The sequence below is a fragment of the Leucoraja erinacea genome, chromosome 19 (genome assembly GCF_028641065.1).
Source record: "Leucoraja erinacea ecotype New England chromosome 19, Leri_hhj_1, whole genome shotgun sequence".
Classification (NCBI taxonomy): Eukaryota; Metazoa; Chordata; class Chondrichthyes; order Rajiformes; family Rajidae; genus Leucoraja; species Leucoraja erinaceus.
In genome coordinates this window covers 522,493-547,523 of record NC_073395.1, presented here as the reverse complement: position 1 = coordinate 547,523, position 25,031 = coordinate 522,493, and the positions used below count along the sequence as shown (strand labels likewise).

At 42.6% G+C, this 25,031-nt stretch overlaps 1 protein-coding gene across 1 annotated transcript in view; it reads right to left on the bottom strand.

Annotated features, from left to right (window-relative positions):
- Window positions 1–17,412, bottom strand: part of immp2l (inner mitochondrial membrane peptidase subunit 2) — a 213,240-nt gene extending 195,828 nt beyond the window's left edge. Inside the window, exons 1-3 of the mRNA XM_055650014.1 lie at window positions 17,291–17,412; window positions 15,708–15,845; window positions 9,381–9,484 (exon numbers count right to left, since the gene is read on the bottom strand). Coding sequence (XP_055505989.1) covers window positions 9,381–9,484; window positions 15,708–15,842 — 239 coding nt within the window. The 5' untranslated portion in view covers window positions 15,843–15,845; window positions 17,291–17,412. The remainder of the gene's footprint in view (window positions 1–9,380; window positions 9,485–15,707; window positions 15,846–17,290) is intronic.
- Window positions 17,413–25,031: the final 7,619 nt, after the last annotated feature.

The window sequence follows — 25,031 nt, the reverse complement described above, 5'->3', positions numbered from 1 at the left end:
TTAAGTACTGGCACAAAACATCTGACAGGAGTTTCAAACAGCAGTTGACACTTTCAGGACTCAAATTACTTTTGCTGCAAAAATATAATTATAATAACTTAAGGGAAATGTCAGCGTTGGTTTATTAAGATAATAAATATGATGCCTTGTTCACAATTCCTTGCATTCATTTTTCATTGTGTCCTCATGAAACTAAAATTGATTATTAAAATCCAAATGTTTTTGTTAAATACGATTAAAGATTACAATTATAACAGAACTACTGATTTAAAAACTTGTAAATAATTTTAACTTGTAAATAAGTCGGTATCTATTGCAGACTCCCCACCATTGGCTCCATCTACACTTCACACTGTCTCACAAAAGCAGCAACATAATCAGAGACTTGTCCCACCCCGGCCATTCCTTCTCCTCCACGCTCCTGTCCGGCAGAAGGTACAGAAGCTTGAAAGCTCGCACCACCAGACTCAGGAACAGCTTCTTCCCCTCACACAAATTCACACAATTAAGATAGATGTTAAATTAACTTCTTCAAAAATAGTTATCAGACTTCAGAACGGTCCTTCCATAAGCTAGGATGCTGTCCGATTCACCTCTACCCCATTGCGGATATTGGACTTTGTCTGTGGAACTGATGCGCTACAATGCTGAGAATTATATTCTACACTCTGTATCTTCCCCTTTGCTCCACCTGTTGTACTGGGGTTTGACTTGATTGTATTTATGTGTTGTATATCTGATCTGTTTGGATAGCGTGCAGAACAAAGCTTTTCACTGTATCTTGGTATACGTGACGATAACACACCTAAACCTAACAATCAAGAGAAGTTGCAAAGATTGCTTCTCATTGTAAAAACATCAGCAATGGTAGACAGTGAACCATAAGCAGTTCAATGCAGATCACAGATCATCACTCCTGACTGAGTGAGTACGGTCTCATAAGGTCATAAGTGACATGAGCAGAATTAGGCCATTCGGCCCATCAAGTCTACTCCACCATTCAATCATGAGTGATCTATCTCTCCCTCCAAACCCCATTCTCCTGCCTTCTCCCCATAACCTCTGACACCTGTAATAATCAAGAACCGATCTACCTCTGCCTTAAATATATCCACTGACTTGGCCTCCAGTCTTGTGTGGCAAATAATTCCTCAGATTCAGTCTCTCTTTAACTTGCTCAAGGACAATTTCAAAACTTTATCTTCACAACATTATACAAACATGTTTTTCATCTTGATATATAGGTTAAAGGCTTCTCCTGATTAAACACAAATCATTAAACCATTACTTCCCTATTTATATACACATGCTCTTTGAAATGTACATTGCACACATTTGCTATTGCGGTTCTATAATGAAGTTCCGTTTTTATGATAGGGAACTGTAAATGACTGAACCCTCCAGAAAACATACCTTTGCTAAAATCAAAGTCTCCACAGATGCTGCCTGAACTGCTGAGTTACTCCAGCACTCTGTGAAACGTCACCTATTCATGTTCTCCACAGATGCTGCCTGACCCGCTCCAGCACTCTGTTAAACGTCACCTTCTTTCACAAGATACAGATAGTGGTTGATAGAAGGCTCCTTTCTGTCGGGGTGAAGTGGAGAGGAGACGGGCAGTACATGTTTTAGACATGTTGGAAGCTAGTGTTGGAAGATCTCCCATCTTGAATCGTAAAACGGGTGTAATTTGCAGAAAGCAATAACCAGGAGGATGGGACAAATCTGAGATGGCAGATTTACAAATCAACGAGATTTACGTCAAATATGGGAGTAAGCAGATTGAGTTGAAACAGCAATGATTAACTGAAAAATATAGTAACGGAGGAAGAAAATTACACAGTAAGCAACTGCAAATATATGTAAAAGATTATGGAGTGAAAGCTGGGAGTCCTGCTAAACTCGAAGTGCAAATGAAGGTGAACAGCAATGAAATGAAACAATACACTGCAGAACAGTCACATTCAAAATGTGTAGACAAACATCAACAACATCAGAGGCTACCAAGGGTACACTTATTCATCCAAATATTACAGAGTGCTTCTAACTATGCAGACAAGTTAAATTACCAAGCAGAAATGTCATTTTTTTATAGAAGGAAAATGAAGGATGTGCAGAGATCCTGTCCCGTGAGCTTGGTAAACAGTTCAGAGCACATGATGGTGTTGAATGCTGAGCTGTAGTCTATGGCCAACAACTTGACATAGGTGTTTTTATTGTCCAAGTGGTCCAGTGCAGAGTGGAGAGCCAGTGAGATCGCATCCTCCATTGACCTGTTGTGGCAGGAGGCAAACTGTAGTGGGTGGAGGTTGTTGTTGAGGTAGGAGTTGACATGCTCCATATCCAACCTCTCAAAGCACCTGATCACCACGGATGGGTCGGTAGTCATTGAGGTTTATGTCACCTTACTCATCCTGAGCACTGGTATTATTGATGGCCTTTTAAACGTTCTTCTGCTACAATTGCTGGAGTCAGAAATATTTAGCAATCATAGCTGGAAAGTGTCTGCAAAGACTAGCCATAATATTACTGAGTTCACAATCATGTTTTACTTCTTTACAGTTTAAACAGAAAATGTCTTCAAATTCTAAAGTTTCCACCAAAACATAAATAATAATTATACAACGTATGTAATTAGAATGGAATGTTAACTGAAATGCCACCAACAAGTAGCTCTGCTGACAAAGAACTGTCAATGAAGTTAGGCTGAAACAAAAGCAACCTGTCCAAATGAGGCAGTGTATTCAAGCGCCTGAACTGCAGCTCTTCATCAATCATCGTCGTATTCATCTCACTGGCATAGAAAATACTAAATGGATTTCAAAATACTTGTGAAAAGGGAAATCCAATGACTATTTATAATATTGTTTTAGAAATGAAGACTATTCCCATGGCATGGACCTGATAACCCAGTCCACCCTGGTAGAGGCACACTAGTTAAACTAGTTACTAGCACTACTAGTTATAGAGCACACTAACACTACTAGTTATAGAGCACACTAGCACTACTAGTTATAGAGCACACTAGCACTACTAGTTATAGAGCACACTAGCACTACTAGTTATAGAGCACACTAGCACTACTAGTTAAACTAGCTAAACTAGCACTACTAGTTATGGGACACACTAGCACTACTAGTTATAGAGCACACTAGCACTACTAGTTATAGAGCACACTAGCACTACTAGTTATGGGAGCACACTAGCTACTAGTTATGGGGCACACTAGCACTACTAGTTATGGGGCACTCTAGCACTACTAGTTATGGGGCACACTAGCACTACTAGTTATGGGGCACTCTAGCACTACTAGCACTACTAGTTATGGGGCACACTAGCACTACACACTAGCTACTCGTTATGGGGCACACTAGCACCACTAGTTATAGAGCACACTAGCACTACTAGTTATAGAGCACACTAGCACTACTAGTTATAGAGCACACTAGCACTACTAGTTATAGAGCACACTAGCACTACTAGTTAGCACTACTAGCACTACTAGTTATACACTAGCACTACTAGTTATAGAGCACACTAGCACTACTAGTTAAGGGGCACACTCGCACTACTAGTTATGGGGCACACTAGCACTACTAGTTATGGGGCACACTCGCACTACTAGTTATCTACCAGCATGTTGTGTCTATCTTCGGTTTAAACCAGCATCTGTAGATTCATCCTACACAGGGTCAATCAAAGATTTGATTAAAATCAGATTTTATCACGAAATCATCAAATATGAGGGCAGACATTCCTGCTAGGCCCAACTCTCTACAAATGTAATTGAGTTCATCGTTCTCCATCCACCTTCCCTGCAACATTCTCCTAAAGCTCAAAGACATGTCCACTTCTCTATTGAAAGCAATTATTGCTTGACAAAAGCTTTGTCAAATGAATAGGCTGCTGGATAGAACGGATTTATTATATATAGAGCCAAGGCAAATCATATATAGCAGAACCAAGTCATTTGCTTTAATTTACCTTTAATGCTAACTGGTTTTGATAGGGCTTCTGTTCCCAGTTTCTTACGCTCATGGTTTAGCTCAGATGTGAGTTTTCTCTCCATTTATTATTTCCAGACTAATCAAGGACAGAATATTCAGTTGACAATCTCATTGCTTGCTAAAATATACTGCTTCTCAGCTAACTACAATGTTGTATCTCCTAGCAATCTTTTCCCAACTTTCCTTCATACAATCCTTCTCATCATTTGCTACATCCTCTACCCCTGTGTTGTAACTGTTGAATTTACCAGTTTAGTTCAGTTTAGTTTATTGTCACGTGTACAGTGAAATGCTTTTGTTGCGTGCTATCCAGTCAGCAGAAAGGCAATACATGATGACAATCAATCATTTACAGTGTACAGATGCATGAATAGGAAGGAACTGCAGATGCTGGTTTAAACTGAAGAATGACACAAAAAGCTGGAGTAACTCAGCGGGATAGGCAGCATCTCTGGAGAGAAGGAATAGGTGATGTTTCGGGTTGAGACCCTTCTTCAGATTGGTACACGATGCAGGATAAGGGAATAACATTTAGTGCAAGGTAAAGCCAGCAAAGTCAGATCAAAGATAGTCTGAGGGTCACCAATGAGATACAATAGTTCAGCGCTGCTCTCTGGTTGTGGTAGGATGATTCGGTTGACTGATAACAGCTGGGAAGAAACTGTCCCTGAATCTGGAGGTGTGCGTTTTCACACTTTATCATAATCATAATAGTAATTTATTAGCAAAGAATGTTTTGCAACATACGAGGAATTTGATTTGCCAATAAAGAGCAACAAGACATCCAAATATATTTTTAACATAAACATCCACCACAGTGACTCCTCCACATTCCTCACTGTGATGGAAGGTGAAGAAAGTTCAATCTCTCCCCTTCTTTGTCCTCCTGCGGTCGGGGGCCTCAAGCCTTCCATTGACGGGACGATCTTGGCTCCCATAGCCGGTGACCGAGCCCTCCACGTCGGGGAGATCAAGCTCCCGCATCAGGGGGATCTCTGCTCCCCCGAGCCAGGAGATCGGACCCCGTGTCGGGGCTGGTCGAACCTTCTGTGACTTTGGAGTTTCCCGATATCAGTGTTTATCCGAGGCTGCGAGCTCCTCGATGGTGAAATCCGCAGGCCGTGGTTGGAGCGTCGATCCCAGGCAAGGGATCTTTTGCCCGGTGGGAAAGGGGAGAAGAGGGAGTGGCCTGGGTACAACTCATCCTTGATTATGCTGCTGGCCTTGTCGAGGCAGCGTGAGGTATAACTTGAGTCAATAAAAGAGTTTGTTCGTGTGATGGTCTGGGCTGCGCCACAATCACTGCAATTCTAATGCAATCTCACTCTGTGCCAACAATCAAACAATCTGCACATACATAAAGTTGACCTAACATTGATCTTGGGGTACAACTCCTCCCCATTCTGTTATGGGATGGACTGACTCCCCTTCCCCTCCCCAATCCTTTGTACGCGTCACTTTAATTTCATGTTTCATGTATCTTGTGCAACAGACCAATTGCCATCCTGGGATGAATAAAATTTGATTCTATTGTATCATACGTCACGACAAAAGCTATTCTGAGCAAGATTTGTCTTTGATTTCAGTTTCTACCATGTCCACCAATCTCCGTTTCATGCTGCCTTCCTTTTAAGCAGTTTTTCCACTTATATCTGCTACCTTCAGGTAGAAGGTGCAGGAGCCTGAAGACTGCAACAACCAGGTTCAGGAATAGCTACTTCCCCACAGCCATCAGGCTATTAAACCTGGCTCGGACAAAACTCTGATTATTAATAACCCATTATCTGTTATTTGCACTTTATCAGGTTATTTATTCATGTGTGTATATATTTATATTATAGTTTATGGACACATTGATCTGTTTTGTAGTAAATGCCTACTATGTTCTTGTGCTGAAGCAAAGCACAAATTTCATTGTCCTATCGGGGACACATGTTAATAAACTCACTTGAACTTGAATTTCCTCCATGGCCCTTGTGACCAACACAAAATGGACTGAACAAAGACCCCGCTGTTTCATCTTTTATTAAGTTTCCAAAATTAACGTTATCAAGGTCAGGTAACTAATTGTTTTTCCCCGCAGTTATTTCTAACCATTGATTCACCTTTACTTCCGGAAAAAGTAACGTTTTAATTTCCACCAAAACGTATGAAAACAACGTAAAACATCCCCATGGTTTATATTTGACAGCCTTGCCCACGCTAATGTTTGCAGGCAGTCGTGGAGGCTATGAGATCATCTGAACAGCCAGTAATATCTCTTGCAAATATAGTGGCAGTGTATAAAATAATGACTAGAATATTTAATTATAAGTTACAACTTACCACGGTTAAAGATGGGAGAGAGTTAAAAGAACAAATCTGAACTATTGCAAAAGAATGCTTTTAATAAACACACAATGATGCAGTAAACTGTCCCAGTGACTCAACTAAACGGAGATAATCGTGGAATATTTTTGAAACATACAAGTGATGATTATTCTGGATCGCCTCAGCGCAGAGGGAGAATAAGAAGGAAGAAGGGATGAGACAAAGACTTAAGATTTTTGCCTTCCACCACAGTGAGGAGGTGCCTGGTGAACTCACTGTGGTGGATATTACTGTATGTAGGACTGCAAGGCAACAACATTTTGTGCAGACCGCAAGGTATGAATGACAATAAAGGCTACTTGACGACTATTCCCCTTTACATCACTCTACAAGAACAGCAGAAATAATAGTTGTAAACATTTCTTCCAGAATTTAATATTCCACGTATAGGCAGGCACCTCATAATAATCTAAAGTCTAAATGTATTTTATTTTTTATTCAAAGAACTTATCAGACAATATCAATCCCTGCAGTTTAAATTACAAAGTGTAGGAGCGTTCCTGTGCCTGTTGCTTGACCAGACACCGCCATCCTGTGGTTGATCAAAGACTTTCAACCTAACCCAAACACAACCAGAGATTCTCGAGGAGTGAAGGAAATAAGCAACGTTTCGGGTCAGGTCTCATCCTCATCCTTCGCTCCATAGATGCTGCCTCACCCACTGAGTTTCTCCAGCATTTTTGTCTAGCTTCGATTTTCCAGCATCTGCAGTTCTTTCTTAAACAAAGATTCTAGAGGAGTATCTTTGTACAGAACTACAAATAAAGATCAGGACAAGTCTATTGCCGACTGCACCACAGCCACAGGGCCAATGAAAACCTGGCCTGCAGCAACACCGTGGCCACATAGACAACACAATAAAATATAAATTACACATGAATTCCACAACTCGGTGATCATTAGTGTAAAACACAATTAAAACCAAGTCCAAGGTAGTGCTGTACACTATGTCCTGTTGCCAGGTAGAATTAGGGCTGTCCAGGTGGGCTCGACAAAAGTAGCTGTTCCTGAACCTGGTGGTGGGGGACTTCTGTACCTCCTGCCCCACGCTAGCAGTGAGAAGAGGGCACGTGGGCAGATAGTGGGAAGGTGATGGTGATACTTGGTGATAGATGTCAATGGTTTGGATGGAGGGGAGGGCTGAGTCCACCACTCTGTGCAGCCTCTTGTGGGATTGCCAAACCAGGCCACCATGCAACCAGTCAGGATGCAGTTTGTGCAGTACATCGGTGAACCTTTGTTGGGGCATTTGGTGACATGCCGATTCTCAGTAGAGGCAATGCTCCGCCTTCTTCACAATTGTTTAATCACTTCAAACCCTTTCCTTTGCCACAAAAGGAGGTAATTTGTTCAAAGTTGGAGCTTCACTATATAGATATAAATGGAACAACTATTCATCTCCAAAAGAGAATTAAGTTTAAAGATGATAAAAACAACTCACCGACTTGCTAAATTGAGCTGTTTTATGAGATGACTGTAAATCTTTTCACATCTCCAGTTTTATACGAGAAAGCATCACAACACATCATGGACATTTCACTCAGACATTCATAAGTCAGTGACAGATTCACATTTCCCAACCATATCACAGATGAATTGACAATGTAAGCTTTCCGTATTTGCACTTCCGAAGAGTCAAAATGAACACGAATAGGAACATATTCAACTTTTAAGAGCAGTGGCGCACACCTCTCTGCTCTGCCACGCTCCTCCACCCCACACCTTCACATGTTCACACACACCATGCCCTCCCTCCCTCCCTCCCAGCATTCTGACCAGTTGTACTCACTGTTCCCTGGCCATCAGCACCCACACACCCTCTCATGGCACCTTGCCACAGACGAGATGAAACACCTGCACCTCCCACGGACCCAAATACTCACAAAATGCTGGAGTACCATGGCAGGCAGGCAGCATCTCTGGAGAGAAGGAATGGGTGATGTTTCTGGTCAAGACTGAAGAAGTCTGAAGAAGGGTCTCGACCTGAAACATCACCCATTTGTTCTCTCCAGAGATGCTGCCTGTCCCGCTGAGTTACTCCAGCTTTTTGAGTCTATCTTCGGTTTAAACTAGCACCTGCAGTTCCCTCCTACACAAATACTCACTCCAAGTGAAGGAACTATTTATTTTTATTTTTTCCAATTTAGTATTCTTCTTTTACTTTTCACACTGACCTCTACATTGAAGAAACAGAATGGAGATTTGGAGAACACCTTCAGCCTGCATAGGGGACCGTAAAACATTCTCTCTTCCTCCCCCACATGTCCATCTCAACTCCTACACTCATCCACCAATGTTCAGCATGGCTGGAGGAACAGGACATATCTACACCTGTTGATTTGCCTTGACGATTCAGCAATACATCCCCACTTCCAGTACATTTTCATGTTTCTCTCGCCCTCTCCTCACCAATCCTTGCCCCCCTTGCTCAGACAGAGTAATCTTTACTCGTGTCCATCAGTCTCATTGGCCTTACCCATGGTTCTCTCCACCTCCCCACTTTTTCTGACACATCAAATTGTGTTTTATTTCTAATCTCTGGCGCTGTGAGGCAGCAACTCTATCACTGCACCATTCCTGACATAAAAATGTTAATGAATGTCTTCGATACATAGAGATATCAAAAGCCTTCATGCTGAGAACTTATTAGAATAAAGCTAAGACCAAGTTTGCATAACATTCTCCCCGTCACAAGCGTTACACAATGAAAGTAAGACAATGAAATAATATCAAATTTACACTCTCGGTTTCATGATTACTTTGTTGTCAAAAGAGCAGATTGCCAGGAAAATCTACTGACAAAGCTGACGTCCACTGGTGCAGAGAAAAACGCTGTTGGTTTGCGTAATCTATCATATTCATAACAATGAATCACAATAAGCAGAGCCAGTACGTTGAACAAATTTCATCACAAAATGAAGACAAAACAGTTCTTGCTTTCCAAATTGCCAAGTAGTTGTGAAAAACATAGATCTGAGTTTAAAGAGTAAATGTGTTACTCACACCAGGGATACGATGTCACCTCGCTGTAGTTGGTAGTTACGTACACTCCATCGGTTTAACAACACGACATCAGATGCTGTTCCACCAGCAGGGTTCAATGATGGCTGAGAAGTTGTAAGGTGCAAGTGTCAAAGATTGAAGTGTAACGCATGTAAATATAACGAGTAAAATAACTGTGAAATAACGTATAAAATCTTAATTTTAATCCTTTAGGGATCGCCTGTAGAAAGAAAACTAATCATCCTTGAAGTTGAGAAGATTTATAAAGTATCATTTTCAACACTGCTTGAACAACGTTTTAAAAATTAGTCCTTTCTAACGATGGGCTTGCAATTCAAACAAAAGCATATTTGTATTAATCTGAGATAACTATAAATTGTGTTTTCCAGTTTGTTTATATATAATCTATTAAATGTAATTCCTTTATATCTTACAAAAAGATATTGGCTAAAGTTAATATTGCAGAGTGATGGCAAGCTGCCAATCACCTTTATCAACTATTTTCCAATGGCCATCATAATGCTACGAATGTTCTACTGCATGGCTGAGAAATGTATTTGACAACTGTCCTCAGATCCAATAAAAGGTTGTCCTACATAATTGCAGCCATTCAAACACGTCCATTGTAATTCTATTGGACAGGTTTGGCTTCACTTGCAACTGTGTCGAATCATGGATTCAAATCTGGCAGCACAATAAGAGAACAAAGTCTATGTGTACACTTCAAGGGCAGCACTCACCATGTTACAGACTAGAGGGCATAGCCTTGAAACGGAAGGGGCAAGTTTAAAGGAGATGAGCAAGGCGGGTTTTGTATGCAGAGGGTGGTGGGTGCCTGGAACGCGCTGCCAGGGGTGGTGGTGGAGGCACATACGATAATGGAATTACGAGGCGTTTGGACAAACACATGAGTAGACAGGGAGTGGAGGGACATGGATCATGTGCAGGCTGAAGAGAGATTCACCACTCTCTGTGTGAAAAAAGTTCTCCTCATCTCGGTTTTAAAGGATTTCCCCCTTATACCTAAGCTGTGACCCCTTGTCCTGGACTTCCCCAACATCGGAAACAATCTTCCTGCATCTAGCCTGTCCAACCCCTTAAGAATTTTGTAAGTTTCTATAAGATCCCCTCTCAATCTCCTAAACTCTAGAGAGTATAAACCAAATCTTGGCACAGACATTGTAGAACAAAGGACCTGGTCCTGTGCTATGTTCTAAGGATTTATTCAATACCACACATTCTCCACTAGTCATCTCTTTACTATTAAACAATCACAAATTACAATGTTTTTATTACAAATTAGCAGTTGCATTTGCTTACATAAGAAAAGTAACTGCACTTGGTACTTCCTTCACTGTGATGAGGCAACCTGAATATTTGAAAGGTACCACAGACATTTCATATCTGTCCTTGATTTTCAAATCTCATGCTACAAAATTCAAATGTAATTAAACAAAACTTAGTCTTTTTAAAATAACATGAGATTCACATTATGATAAATTGCAATCTTAAACAAGTGTGATTAGATGTGCCCATCATAGTCGCCACTGCAAGCAACATATGGTGCACCCACACTGAGATTGTACTGCTATCAATCTGTGCAAGGTGACAGGATACACAATTACTGTGTTAAAAGACAGTTATAATCTAAGTAAAACTGAAGTAAGCTTTGGTAAAGGAAGGTTCAATATTAAATAAAACAGCAGTGAAAATACAAAGTCAAATCTGCTCCAAACGCAACGGCAACAGAAAATAAAGCATTCAACACCAGAGCCCCGTATGTTTCTATGCTTGCTTAAACCCTCCGTCTAAAATAATGTTGGCCCAAAAATAATCAGGCTCAATGTGTACTGATCACAAACCATACTGCTTTGCTCAATCCCTCAGTGAATTAGTTATTCATCTTATCCAACAAGCAACAATTGGATCAGACATTCACTTCAACTATTGGTAACGTTGAAGCCATCGTCATAAGTCCAGCTTCCATAACCTCTGGTCCTGGTGCCATAACCTCTGCTGTGTCTACTGATTTCATTATAAAACACAGTGAATCAAGTTGGTTGATGAGAGTCTTCTTCTTCTTGCGTTCGAGGCAGCAGAGGTGATGCCATCTGGTTCGACATCAGTAGGTGCCCGCCATAAAAGGGAACATGGGTTGGCACCAAGCTGTGGCGCTGCTGCTGTCTCTGTTTGTTGTCCTTCACCTGACAGGGCTCACCATGGGGAGGTCGACAACGTGAGAGACTTGTGTGATGTTGATGGTGTGAAGAGCAGGTCAAAATAAATCATCTCTTTGGAACTGCAACTCTATGTCTCTTTGCACAGATGCTGCCTGACCTGCTGTGTTTCTTGCATTTCCTGTTATTGCTTCAGGTTTCTGACATTTGTCGATTATTTTTGATTTTTATTTGTTGTTGGAATGTTCTAGATATATAGTTTCAGCAGCAGATCAGCTGGGTGGCTGGATGGGTGGGATGAGGTGCAGTGGAGATGAGAGTGGACACGATGGGGTTGGAAGGGATGAGTAACCAGGCCAGGCCATGGCAAGGTCAGGTCAGGTCAGGTAGGCCATGATGCTGTTGCTCCCCCCCCCCCCCCCCGGTTACTTGAGTCACCGCTACAGACCTGCCTTGAAGTAGGTTTTCATTGTCTTCAAACCTACAACTAACCAGGTCCGGTCACCTTTGTTCCTCGTGGCTTCCCAGCATTAAAGCAGTGACTTTGTGTACAGTTCATCACATTTTACAAGATTTTACTGCTTTGACCTGATATCATATTCCTTTAGTTTTTAAAATACATTGCATTTTTTTGTAATCTTTGTAGTCTATAGTGTCCCTTGTTGAGAACTTCAAGATTTTTCACTCAAATAATTGAAAAGCATTGAAGAGTTCACTAAACTATATTAATCAACTTGTCAAGGCAATTGTTGTAAGTGCAATTTTATTTTTATAAATGGTTCAGCAATATTTGCTGACATACGAATAACTGACCAGGAATACTGCCGGCAAGGTGTTCCATTATCTTGCATCAAGTGACAAGTCACAAATAACCTGCATGCTTGTTGCCTGAGGCACAAATGCAGGTAGATTACAGAACAGTCTGAACATCGTTCAGTTCTAGTGTAAGAAGAAACTACAGATGTTGGTTTAAACCTAAGATAAGACACAAAATGCTGGAGTAACTCAGCAGGACAGGCAGCGTCTCTGGAGAGAAGAAATGGGTGACTTTTCAGGTTGAGACCTTTCTTCTGAAGAAATGCAACCCATTCCTTCTCTCCCAAGATGCTGCCTGTCCCACAAGAGGCTGAGATACTCCAGCATGTTGTGTCCATCAGTTGTTATTCTTTGGTGTATTTTATACTCATGATCATTTTGAAAATAATCTGCAATAGGTCCCGCAAAGTGATGCAATGACACCAAATATTCCCCAAAATACTTTGCTTAACGATGGCAATGAAATATTAGAAATTGTGAAATTTAACATCAATTAGAACAAAATATGATATATATTAAGGGATTTGCAAATCGATCAAATCTGTTAATTGAACAAATAAAGAATAGGAAAACTTGGTCACCAAATTATTAAACTTGACAGTTCTGAGCATCCACGATCTTTTATAAGATGCGCAGCTCCTCTTTGAAGCAGAATAATATTTACAAAAAAACTAAATGCAATGCAAAGTAGTTGCTTAAGTAAGGAAGACTTCAGGTACAGTAGGTCTCTGATGAATGAGCTCTGGGTCACAAGACGAGTCATACAGAAAGAAAACAGGCCCTTCGGCACAACTTGGCCACAACAACTAACATGCCCCATCTACAGCAACTAACATGCCCCATCTACACCAACTAACATGCCCCATCTACACCAACTAACATGCCCCATCTACACCAACTAACATGCCCCATCTACACCAACTAACATGCCCCATCTAACATGCCACATCTACACCAACTAACATGCCCCATCTACACCAACTAACATGCCCCATCTACACCAACTAACATGCCCCATCTACACCAACTAACATGCCCCATCTACACCAACTAACATGCCACATCTACACCAACCAACATGCCCCATCTACACCAACTAACATGCCACATCTACACCAACCAACATGCCCCACCTACACTAGTCCCTTGATCTGCATACCTTTTGATATCCCATTCTCACACCTTACACTTCCATATCTTTTAGGACCGAGATGAGGAAAATATTTTTCACACAGAGAGTGGTGAATCTCTGGAATTCTCTGCCACAGAAGGTAGTTGAGACCAGTTCATTGGCTATATTTAAGAGGGAGTTAGATGTGACCCTTGTGCCTAAAGGGATCAGGGGGTATGGAGAGAAGGCAGGTACAGGATACAGAGTTGGATGATCAGCCATGATCATATTGAATGGCGGTACAGGCTCAAAGGGCCGAATGGCCTACTCCTGCACCTATTTTCTATGTTTCTACGTTTATGTTTCTATCTCTGTGTCTGACTCTCAGTCTGAAGAAGGGTCTCGACCCAAAACATCACCCATTCCTTCTATCCAGAGATGCTGCCTGTCTCGCTGAGTTACTCCAGCGTTTGTGTCTATCTTCAATATGATGGTGGAGTCTGGCACCTTGTCTGCGTGGTATGATGTTGTAAAGATGACTGTGTCACAATGTTGCCTGAGCCATCTGTGAACCACTCGCTGGTTTCACCACCAACCCTCAGATATTTACAAAGTTGCTGGGACCAACGTCACCATCTATAAATGACCAGATCAATATCCGTTGGTGTATTGGTCTCATTCAGTCTTTGGTTCATGCTAGTGGTTAGAGTACACTGAATGGATTGTAGACCATATAAAGCAAGCATGGTAATAGTCATCAACATTGGCCAGTCTCTTAATCCTTAAACCATTGTTGAGAATTATCCCTGGCTGCGTTAAGTAGAATGAGCAGTCTCTCACTATTAAATCATGGAAATGCCAAAGTGGTGGAAATTTAATCTACTTAGAGCCACTCTTTCATTCCTTGTCATAGTAGACATCTCATTGATTTTTTTTTCTCAGAGCAAGGATACCATGGTCTTAATCCAAAGTTCAGAATTCAGAACATGATCAACATTGACATTAATCTATAAAATATGAATTAGGAATTAGTGACTAACTGATGCTGAGCTATAGTTCCTGCCCTTTATCCTGTCACTGGTCCACTCCAGTACATTGCTCCCATCTCATCACCCTCAGTTACTTCAATAATCTCTTGTGTGTCTTCACACAAACTTCGCTTCAGCTTGGGATAAACTTGGCAACGTGTCTATTTCCAATGCCACGAAGCTCCATGACAGGTCTGCACATATTTCACACTCCTTCTCCACATACTTGGCCCTGCAACTACATATCTACTGATTTGAATGAACTGCAATGGCTGTGAGGGACTAAATGGGAATCATTTCACATTGTTTTAAGTGATTCTGAATGTTAGTTACATTTGAAGTTTTGCTTGGCATTTTTTGGGGCAGCTTTGTTGCACCAACTCTTATCCCCTCCCCTCCACTACATTGAGTTGGTGCCAAAGATGGAGGTGCCAACAATTTGTTCTGGGAGCTGGACAGTGTGTAGTCAGCAACAACTCTGGGCAGTTCACTGCTCTCTGAAAATTCTAGGTAAAAATATCACAACAATTTCATCATCATAGGATTGATAAAATATGCTACAAAATTGTCTACCAAAACAAATGGGTATAGTATATACAAAATATTTGATGGAATATTAATGAAATATCAATAATTATCTCACATTTCAGAATTTAAATAGCAAGTTGACAGCAGGAGCAGAGATGTTATTCCTTTCCACAAACAAAAACACAAAGTGCTGGAGGAATTGTGGAGGAAACGGACTGAAGACATTTCTGGTGTCAACTATTCTTCAGTCTGACCCAGAACATCACCTGTACATTTCCCCCACATGTGCTGCCTGACCAGCTGAGTTCCTCCAGCACTCCGGCTCATGATTCCACCACCTGCAGTTCCTTATGTCCCCTCTTTATTGCCTTCAGCTCCTCTATTGCAGTTACTTGTCTAAGCGCTGGATGTATGGTAAAGATACAATGAGCAAAAACTGGAAACTAGTCAAGTGATTTCTATGTGACAGAAGAAACTGAATGACAGAGCACACTTTGCTTTCAGGAATTGAGTGTTTATATGTGTACTGCTGTGTACTAAACTGCCAGTACAATGTGTACTAGGGAGTGGATTGATAATAGGTGATTATACAAGACAAATATCAGCATTTCATTAACTAGTAACTGCTTCCTTATCCTTGTTGCATCAACAATATAGTGCACCGTACCTGCATTGACGCACCTTCCACTCTCGCAATATAGGCCACACGGTCCAGGAATGTCACAGTGACTGGAACAGCAACAAAGAAACCGCTCACAAAAGCCTTGAGGTAGCGCTTGCCAAAACTAGCTCCACGTCCCATGATCTGAAGAGACAGAATTACACAGCAGTCACAGTATCCTCGCAAGTCATCTCCGTCTCCTGCTCATCAGGGCACAGACGCAACCATGAGCATTAGAATACAAGCAGCCAAATATCACAACAATACTGAGAAGGACAATTAGAAGTAAAGGCGTCATAATGAAGAAATATAAAATCACCAACCAGAAATTATTTACTGTCAAGTACCGGGTCACATCAATAAACAGTAAGGGCAAATATGTCTTGAAATGAACTTCACTTTGCATTCACTTTGCTCCACCATTCCCACACACACCATAACCCCTCTCTACAGTCCCCTTACTATTCCTGATGCCTACCATTGTGTTCTCAAAAAATCCAAAGCCCTTCACTCTCAACACTATCCTGATATCCCTGCCATGTCCAAACCACACTGCAACTGCCCCATTATCCTCCTTCCCACCTGACACCTGGAGCACCCTCCTGGTCCTCTCAAGATTCAACACTTTGCAGCACTCAGAGGTGTCGATAGAACATTAATCACAGTAATTTACCGATCTGAGAACTATAATTTACTCCTTCATGAGTCACTCGACACAATGCTTAAGTTTCCCGTTCTTCCTGCCCTTCAGTTATCTCTCTCTTCATTAAATCAGTCCCATTCCTTCTGTCTGTCTTAATCACTGCTATTTCACCACCATACAATCTTTATCACTATTTGACAATCATTCTTCCAAAAATAAATCATAGTCCATAGGCAAAGCATTTAATTTATCCTAAATTCATCAATTCCAGAGCTCAGCTAATCAACCGGCCAACTCGTGCTTGTTAAAATGCAATCTTTATTTATCTATTTTGTTGCTTTTATACAAACTGTTTAAATGTTGGCCCTTTGAAATATTGATGTTGTTTCCATTTGGATGCATCTCTGCAGGGGGGGGGGGGGAGTGAGGGGGGGAGTGAGGGGAGGGGGGGGTGAGGGGGGGTGAGTGGGGGGGGGAGTGGAGGGGGGGAGGGGGGGAGTGAGTGAGGGGGGGAGGGGGGAGTGAGGGGGGGAGGAGGAGTGAGAGGGGGGGGGGGGTGAGGGGGGGGGTGAGGGGAGGAGTGAGGGGGGGGGGGGGGGGAGTGAGGGGGGGGGAGGGGGGGAGGTGAGGGGGGGGGAGGAGTGAGGGGGAGGGGGGGAGTGGGGTGGGGAGTGAGTGAGGAGGGGGGGGGGGAGTGAGAGGGGGGGGGGGGGGAGTGAGGGGGGGTGAGTGAGGGAGGGGGAGGGGGAGTGAGGGGGGGGGGGGGGAGTGAGTGAGTGAGGAGGAGGAGTGAGGGGATAGAGTGAGGGGGGTGGGGGGAGGGGGGTGTTTGGGGGGGGATGAAGGAACTGGTGAAGGAAGTGTGAGGGAGGGGGTGGGGCGGAGGGGGGGGGGGGGGGGGGTGAAGGTGAAGGAGTGAGGAGACGCCCCTCCCCCCGACAGTTACCGTGCGGCCGCCGCCACCGTGACGTCACTTCCCGCCGTGACGTCAACGCGTGACCCCGCCCCCGGAACCGACGCATCTTCTCCGCCCGACACGTCACCAGCAGGTGCGCGGATGGATACAGGGCGCGCGGGGGGCGGGGCTGGAGCGGTGGGGGGGCTGGCGCGGGGGGCGGGGCTGGAGCGGGTGGCGGGGCTGGCGCGGGGGGCGGGGCTGGAGCGGTGGGCGGGGCAGGCACGGGGGGCGGGGCATACACGGGGGGCGGGGCTGGAGCGGTGGGCGGGGCTGGCGCGGGGGGCGGGGCAGACAGGGGGGGCGGGGCGGGTTGTCGTGGGCGGGGCTGGGCGCGGGGGGCGGGGCTGGCGCGGGGGGCGGGGCGGGGGCTGGCGCGGGGGGGGGGGCTGGCGCGGGGGGCGGGGCTGGCGCGGGGGCGGGGCTGGCGCGGGGGGCGGGGCTGGGGCTGGCGCGGGGGGCGGGGCTGGCGCGGGGGGCGGGGCTGGCGCGGGGGGCGGGGCGGACGCGGCGTGCGGGGGGCGGGGCGGGTTGTCGTGGGCGGGGCTGGCGTGGGGGGCGGGGCTGGCGCGTGGGTGGGCGGGGCTGGCGCGGGCAGGTGGGACATGTCGGGCCGAAGGGCCAGTTTCCGTGCTGGACACGGGAGAGCACTCTCCACAGATGCTGCCTGATTCGTTGTTACTCCAGTACTTTGTGTTTATCTCCGGTGTAAACCAGCGCCTGCAGCTCCTTCCTTCATTATCTATGGACCTGTCTAAATGTTGAGTCCCAGCATCAACTACCTCCTCTGGCAGCTCATTCCATACACCCACCGCCTTTAGTGGGGAAAAGTGACCCCTTCACCTTAAACCCATGTCCTCTGGTGCTCGATTCCCCTACTCTGGACAAGAGACTCTGTGCATCTACCCGATCTATTCCACTCATGATTTTATACACCCCTATAAGATCACCGATCATCCTCCTGTACTCTATGGAATAGACCCAGCCAACTCAACCTCTCCCTGTAGCTCAGGCCCTTCTAGTCCTGGCAACATCAGTACCAGTAAATCTTCTCTGTACCCTTTCCAGCTTGACAACATCTCTCCTGTAAGGAAAGTCTGTGCGGAACATAATGCCAAGTTAAATTAATCTAATCTCTCTGTACATGATCCATGTGACTAAAAGTCTCTTAAACACCACTATCATATCTGCCTCCAGCACCACCACTGGCAGCATGTTCCATGCCCCCCTCACCCTGTGTAAAAACTTGCCCCGTACATGACCTTTATACTTTTCCCCTCTTGCCGTAAGGTTATGCAGGTAATGATCAGCTGCTCCTGGTTTCTGCACCAATTGCAGTCACCACAGTTTCTGGCACTGAAGGCTTCTCTCTGGTATCATGTTCTCCACAGACGTTGCCTGATCTGCTGTGTTCCTCCAGCAGTTTGTTAGTGTGAAGAAACAAGGACAAGTTGGTGGAGGACCCGTATTGATTGTAAGGCCCAGTTCATCGTAAGCTTCAGTGTAAGTGCTCGACAAACTAAGGCTAGGAGCTGAACCTGTGAGCGTGCACATTGGATTAATGGGCAGTGCCTGCGGAATATAGCCACCATAGGTTCAAGTTTCCCGTCGATCTGAAGGCTGCCTTCCTTTGCACAGGGTGTTTATTATACAATCAAGCTGTCCATAGTGTACATATACAGGATAAAGGGATTAATGTTTAGTGCAAGATAAAGTCCAGTACAGTCTGATTAACGATAGTCTGAGGGTCTCCAATGAGGTAGACAGTAGCTCAGGATAAGAGGGCAGTTCAGTAGCGTGATAACAGCTGTGAAGAAACTGTCCCTGAATCTGGAGGTGTGCTTTTTCATACTTCTGGGAGTGTCTGGGAAATTGGTTCCGTTTTAGACCTAATGCTTCATATCATGGCTTGTATTTTGTTCTAGGCAAGTGTAAGAAGCAGCCTAATATGAAGGCAGTGTTCCATAGTCTCCCGTGGCTATGGAGGCAGGACTTCACTGAACTTCTAAAACAACTGCATAATTCACCAGTCAAATTGGGGATAAAATGTTTTCTTTATTTTCATTCATGTACATTTTAGCAAAGTCACCGTGTGCCATCAGTTATTGAAAACGTCACAAAAACCTCATCTATAAAAAGAGGCCATACCTGGCAGCTTTGTATACCACATTCAGAACATTTGGAATCAGTAGATGGTTGCCAACAAAACACTGCATATGGTGCTTTATGGTTTAAGAAAACACTGACTCTCAGCAAGTGTACTTCATATATACAAAAATATCATACAAGACATAATACTGTAAGCAAGTTTGATACAGTTTGGATATCTTAACATCTTATCAAGATTTAGGAAGCAAAATTAATTGTACAAACATTTTTTTAATAAAATACAGTCATTTAGGCTTTCATGTGCTCTGACAATAAATTACATTACTGAAAAGTGTTAACTCAGCTTGTTGCAAAAGGAATCAGTTGAAGAGAGATTCAGAACCAGCATTTTAATAAATGCTCAATAAGATTAATGTATTCCTATGAGCTTACATATAATCACTAAACAGCATATAAATACTAAACATATATTAGGAATTTGTTCTTCCAACATTCAATGTTGTAAGTTAATATGGCTGAATTCTTATAAAAACTTATGTACAGTCTCAATAGATAAACATTTGGCAACACGACATTCACACTGTATCATTTGCTCATTGAATATTAAAAAGCTCAAGTTGTGAAAACTCCTACAGAATTATTATTCATATTAAAAACTTAATATTCACTACACTGTATTATCTTTAATTCACCAGAGTGGTTACCTTTTTTTTCAATAAAATCTCCATACTATTGTTTTTGATGTTCTGTAGTACAAAGTCATTGCACAGAAACTAGGCATAGGATTAAAGACGAGTTGCATTTGCATTCATGTCACAGATGGGAAATGATTTGCACTGGTTAGGCCAGCCCTCTGCACAAACTAGTAGCTGGATACAGCATGCAAAGGTAACCTACAGCGACTGGAATTTCTCAAAATAAACTGAAGAATTAGACCTGTATAAATGCACTACCTTCTCAGGTCAAATTGTGTTGAAGAGTTGCATGATAAAAGTACACTGATCTTGAAAAGAAATAATTAACTTGGCCAGTAAATAGGTCACTGGAGCCACGTAAACAGATGTTAAATATCCTGAGCCTCTATACATGAGTGCATTTTATTTCCACCTTTGTTAAACTAAACAGTTTTAACACAGATTTTACTGATGGGATTCGGTAATGATTTTCCCCGTAGAGTTTTACCAGTGCTGCGACACAAACTGCAGGAACATCTAAGATATACCAGTACTTGTATCCCATTATGCATTTTTACAGCAGCCACGATAAGGGCAATTATTAGAGCAGTAGCGTTACAATTATTGCATTTTACATTTATAAATAATAACAAATGTAATCAATCCTAATTAAAACATTAGAAATCCTGAATATCTGGACAATTAGAATGTTGGTGGTGCTTGTGACTAACGACATTCTTAGATCACTGACCATCTTCAGAGACAAAAATCTCTAAACTAGTTATTTATAAATCATGAACCTGAACTCTGGATATTTGAGTCTACTCTTGTGAGTTTCTTAATTGTCATCTGAAGTATTTAGGTCATTTTTTGTAAGCTACCTGGATCAAAGCAGAGGGTTAAGGCCAAATAGGAAATACTCTGTCTGAATCGTTGCTCAAATACTCACTGCGTGATGCACGTGGATTGTTCCGTTCATGTAGGTGATCCATTCAAAATCAATGGGGATAATGTTTACCAGGGCGATAGCACAAACCAACACACAGCAATCCCACAGTCAGGTTCAAGCTCAGCCTGGTTTTGATCACTTAAAAGAAAGCCAAGTGGATTCTAAAAGAATTGTTGGTTAATCATTCATTGTGTTTTATTTCATTAACAATGACCTCAATGTAAATGATATGATTGCCCTCGAAGCACCAAAACAGTTCAAATTAATTGGGACAAAACTATATTTAATCCAGAGTTTTATAACAGCATCGGGGATTTGTGGGCCATTGGCAGTCCTTGTGAGCAGGTTATTAAAACCAGTAGCTTGGAACTGGCCTGCAGTCATATGCATGTCCAGGAAGTAGCTCAAAAAATAGACATGGGAAATGAAAATCCCGATAATCTTAATTAGTGTAGTCGAGAATACCTGCACAAAATGGTAAACAATAAGCAGCATAAACTCTGCCGGACAATCTACAAGCAATTTAAGATCCCGTGATACGGTGTGTTTGCAGGTTTTAAATCTACATGAAGGACAAATTCCAAGCCTAGGAACCAAGACAGGGTCTGGGCATGGAACAGAAAGTGGTTCGATGGTAAAAGTGGTGCATTGGTCGAGTGGGCACTTACCCAGACGGGCTACATATTGGAGCACACTTCTGAAGATGGCTTGTGAAACTAAGCCAATGCAATCACATTTTCAAAATGGAATACAATGCAGATCCACTAACTACACGTGAAAAATAATGAATGTTTAACTTACACCCTACAACAGACTCATATTATTCAAATGCTACTCCATGGCACAAATTGATAATTTAATTAGAAACCATTGAACTGCTCTGAAGGGCAGTAATCTACTGATTTGTAGATGAGGTGTTAGATGGAGCGTCATGTTACCCTTCCCACAGTACCCCACGGCGTTTAAATAATTGGAGGAAGCAGTGGTGCCAATATTGATTCATTACTCGGTGTGACTTTCCACGTCCAACTTGGCTGCACCTTTCCGTCTGTTCAGAAGCTGGACGCAATTTCTTATCAATAATGTACAGATATGTTGGAGACTTGTCAGAGCCATACAAGTGGTTCTGCTTTTCAGCAATGAAGACTTGCAGAGCAGCAGGTACAGGAAAGAGCACATTTGAAACACGGCAGCAAATAAGTGCAGGGAAAGTGCATCTGTATTGGCTAAACGGCAAATTAATTTTTTTAAATGTTACAATTTGGGTGATCTATATAGGAAATAAAATGTCATTTTGTTTTAAAATGTGATCCTAGAATCAGAAGGAGCAAGTAGACGCGGCTAGCAATAGTCTTGAAATACATTAGTGCTTTGATTCCGTTCAGCAGCTTGGTTGGTTTATTCACAGGGCAGCCAGGAATCAGCCTTGATGCTGGGGACACTGGAATCACACGCAGGTCTGTGGCCAAAATGAAAGATTCCCTTTTTCTTTACAGTAAAGGGATATTATCAAACCTTTGGATCTTTGCAGTCCAAGTTGTTCAGAGTCACAATGACGAGGACTGATACTAAAACAGGGCTGGCAACGGTACCTGGATTGTAGTGACTTGCAGCACAAGATGTGTTCGGATAGAAGGCAAATTAGAAAGCAGAGGACATGCACATGGATGGCCCAGTGCATAAGGTATCCTGATCTACAGCAGAGGGTGTTTTCATTTGAAATGTTTCTGAAGTCCATTTTCCAAGCCAGTGTGAAGACAGGCAGCATCTCTGGAGTAACTCAGCGGGACAGGCAGCATCTCTGGAGAGAAGGAATGGGTGATGTTTGGGGCCCAGACCCTTTCTTCTGAAGAAGGGTCTCGACCCGAAACATCACCCATTCCTTCTCTCCAGATATGCTGCCTGTCCCACTGAGTTACTCCAGCAGTTTGTGTCTATCTTTGGTTTAACTCAGCATCTGCAGTCCCTTCCTACATATGAAGACTGATTGAGTTCCCAATCAGAAGCTCTGTGGTGAGTAATGAGAATAGCTGTGTGAGGTGACTGCTGTTAACATCACAGATAATGGATGGGCTGTCCAGGAATCACCAATGGCACTGATGATGGAGGTTTACATCCAAGCAGTGACACATAAGCCAATGTTGTATTCACGTAACATTCACTAATTATGTCTTCAGCAGGGGTCAGTTGGAAAGCAGTGAGCAACAGATTTGTCACTGATTCAGGAGTATTCAAATGCAGTTGTGTTAAATGTAGAGACTTCCAAAAATGATTGACTCAGTGTAAACCTGGAGCTAATTACTCTGCAGTATTGGACGAGGTTTCTAATTGTCCCTGCATACAACACAGATATGTACAGTTATAGCAGCATAAGACAGCAGGTGATTTATAATTCAAGAAACTCAATAAAAACACAACTATTTATAGAGATGTTTGTCTCTGATGATCACTGAGTCCCTGGTTAGGAAACACATTATGGCAATAAATTATTATTTTTTAACTAAAGATTAGCCATGGAAAACAAAATAGCCATTATTCTGGTGCACATTTTGAACAAAATGTGTTGCTGTGGTCCACTATCTCCTTGTTATATTATAGTAATAGGACTGCTATTATATATGTTTTTGAAACACATTGTAAAAATCCTCTTCATAACTCCAACCTGTGCCTGCTATTTGATTACGTTCCCAAAACCACTAGACGTAAACCTCCTGTCCCCCACTCTATCCTAATTTAACATTATTTTAATATTAATTTCATTCAACAAATCTTTCAAGAAATATCACTTTTGGATATAAACATCCACTTCCCTATTAAACATGTCAAGATGCAGTAGTAAGTAGTGACTTCAGTGCCACTCTCAACCTCACATACAATTTGTGCTTTTCTAATGAATGTTTAAATTAGCCCTTTTGTCAATCAATTATTTGAAGTGTAATGTAATGTCATTCTTAAAACATCAAGAATTCCCATGAACAACAGTTTTAAACCCTGAAAAGAAATTCCAGGCACCCACTCCAGCAAAGCTTATTGGAACTTTTTTTCAAAGATAAAGTTCAATATATAGTTATAATCAAGTGAATGAGTGCTCTAATAAGTGTAGGGGTTGTAAAGTTTCTGGCACCAGAATAAGTAACCCCCTTGTCATGTCGCCAACAACCAGAGTCCAACTTCAAAGTATTCAGGCAGGCACCTGACCCACAGAAAACGAATCAAATGTGAGGGAGTAGCGTTTCAACATGGTTGGATCAGCTCTTGTCATAGAAGTCCAAAACCAACCAGAACTAACCTAATGTGTTAAGGGAAAAAGATAGGACTGTTAAACTTTTAACAAATCGCATGAACTGCTAAGTTTCACTTTGATGTCCAAGTCAGTATCGATCCACATAATCCCAGGACACAAACTTGTTCTGTCGCCTAAAGAACTACTGCTCAACATACTTAACTCAAGCTAAACCCATTTTGTAACATTAAGTATTAAAAATGCAGACATAACTCTTACACCAATAGAACTGAACAATTTAGCATGATCTTAATATTTTAACGATTTTACTGTACGTGCAAATTAATCTAAACGATCACCTCAATCTGCCTTGTGATTAGGGCACAATATTTTACCCATTGCAAAAATATCACTGTTTATAGCAAGATGTTAAGAAGGAACTGCAGATGCTGGGAAATCGAAGGTAGACGAGTAGGCTGGAGAAACTCAGCGGGTGAAGCAGCATCTATGGAGCGAAGGAAATAGGCGACGTTTCGGGTCGAGATCCTTCTTCATACTGATGTCTAAAGAAGGGTCTCGACCCGAAACGTTGACTATTTGCTGCCTCACCCGCTGAGTTTCTCCAGCATTTTTGTCTATCTACTGTTTATATCAACATCTGATTAAGTGTGCAGAAAGGATTAGGACCATTAGGCAAGGTGAAAGGGAGTGAGGTGAGAGATGTCTCAGGTGAGAGCAGCTGATGTAGACTTGTTTATGTGAGGAGTGTTTCTGCTG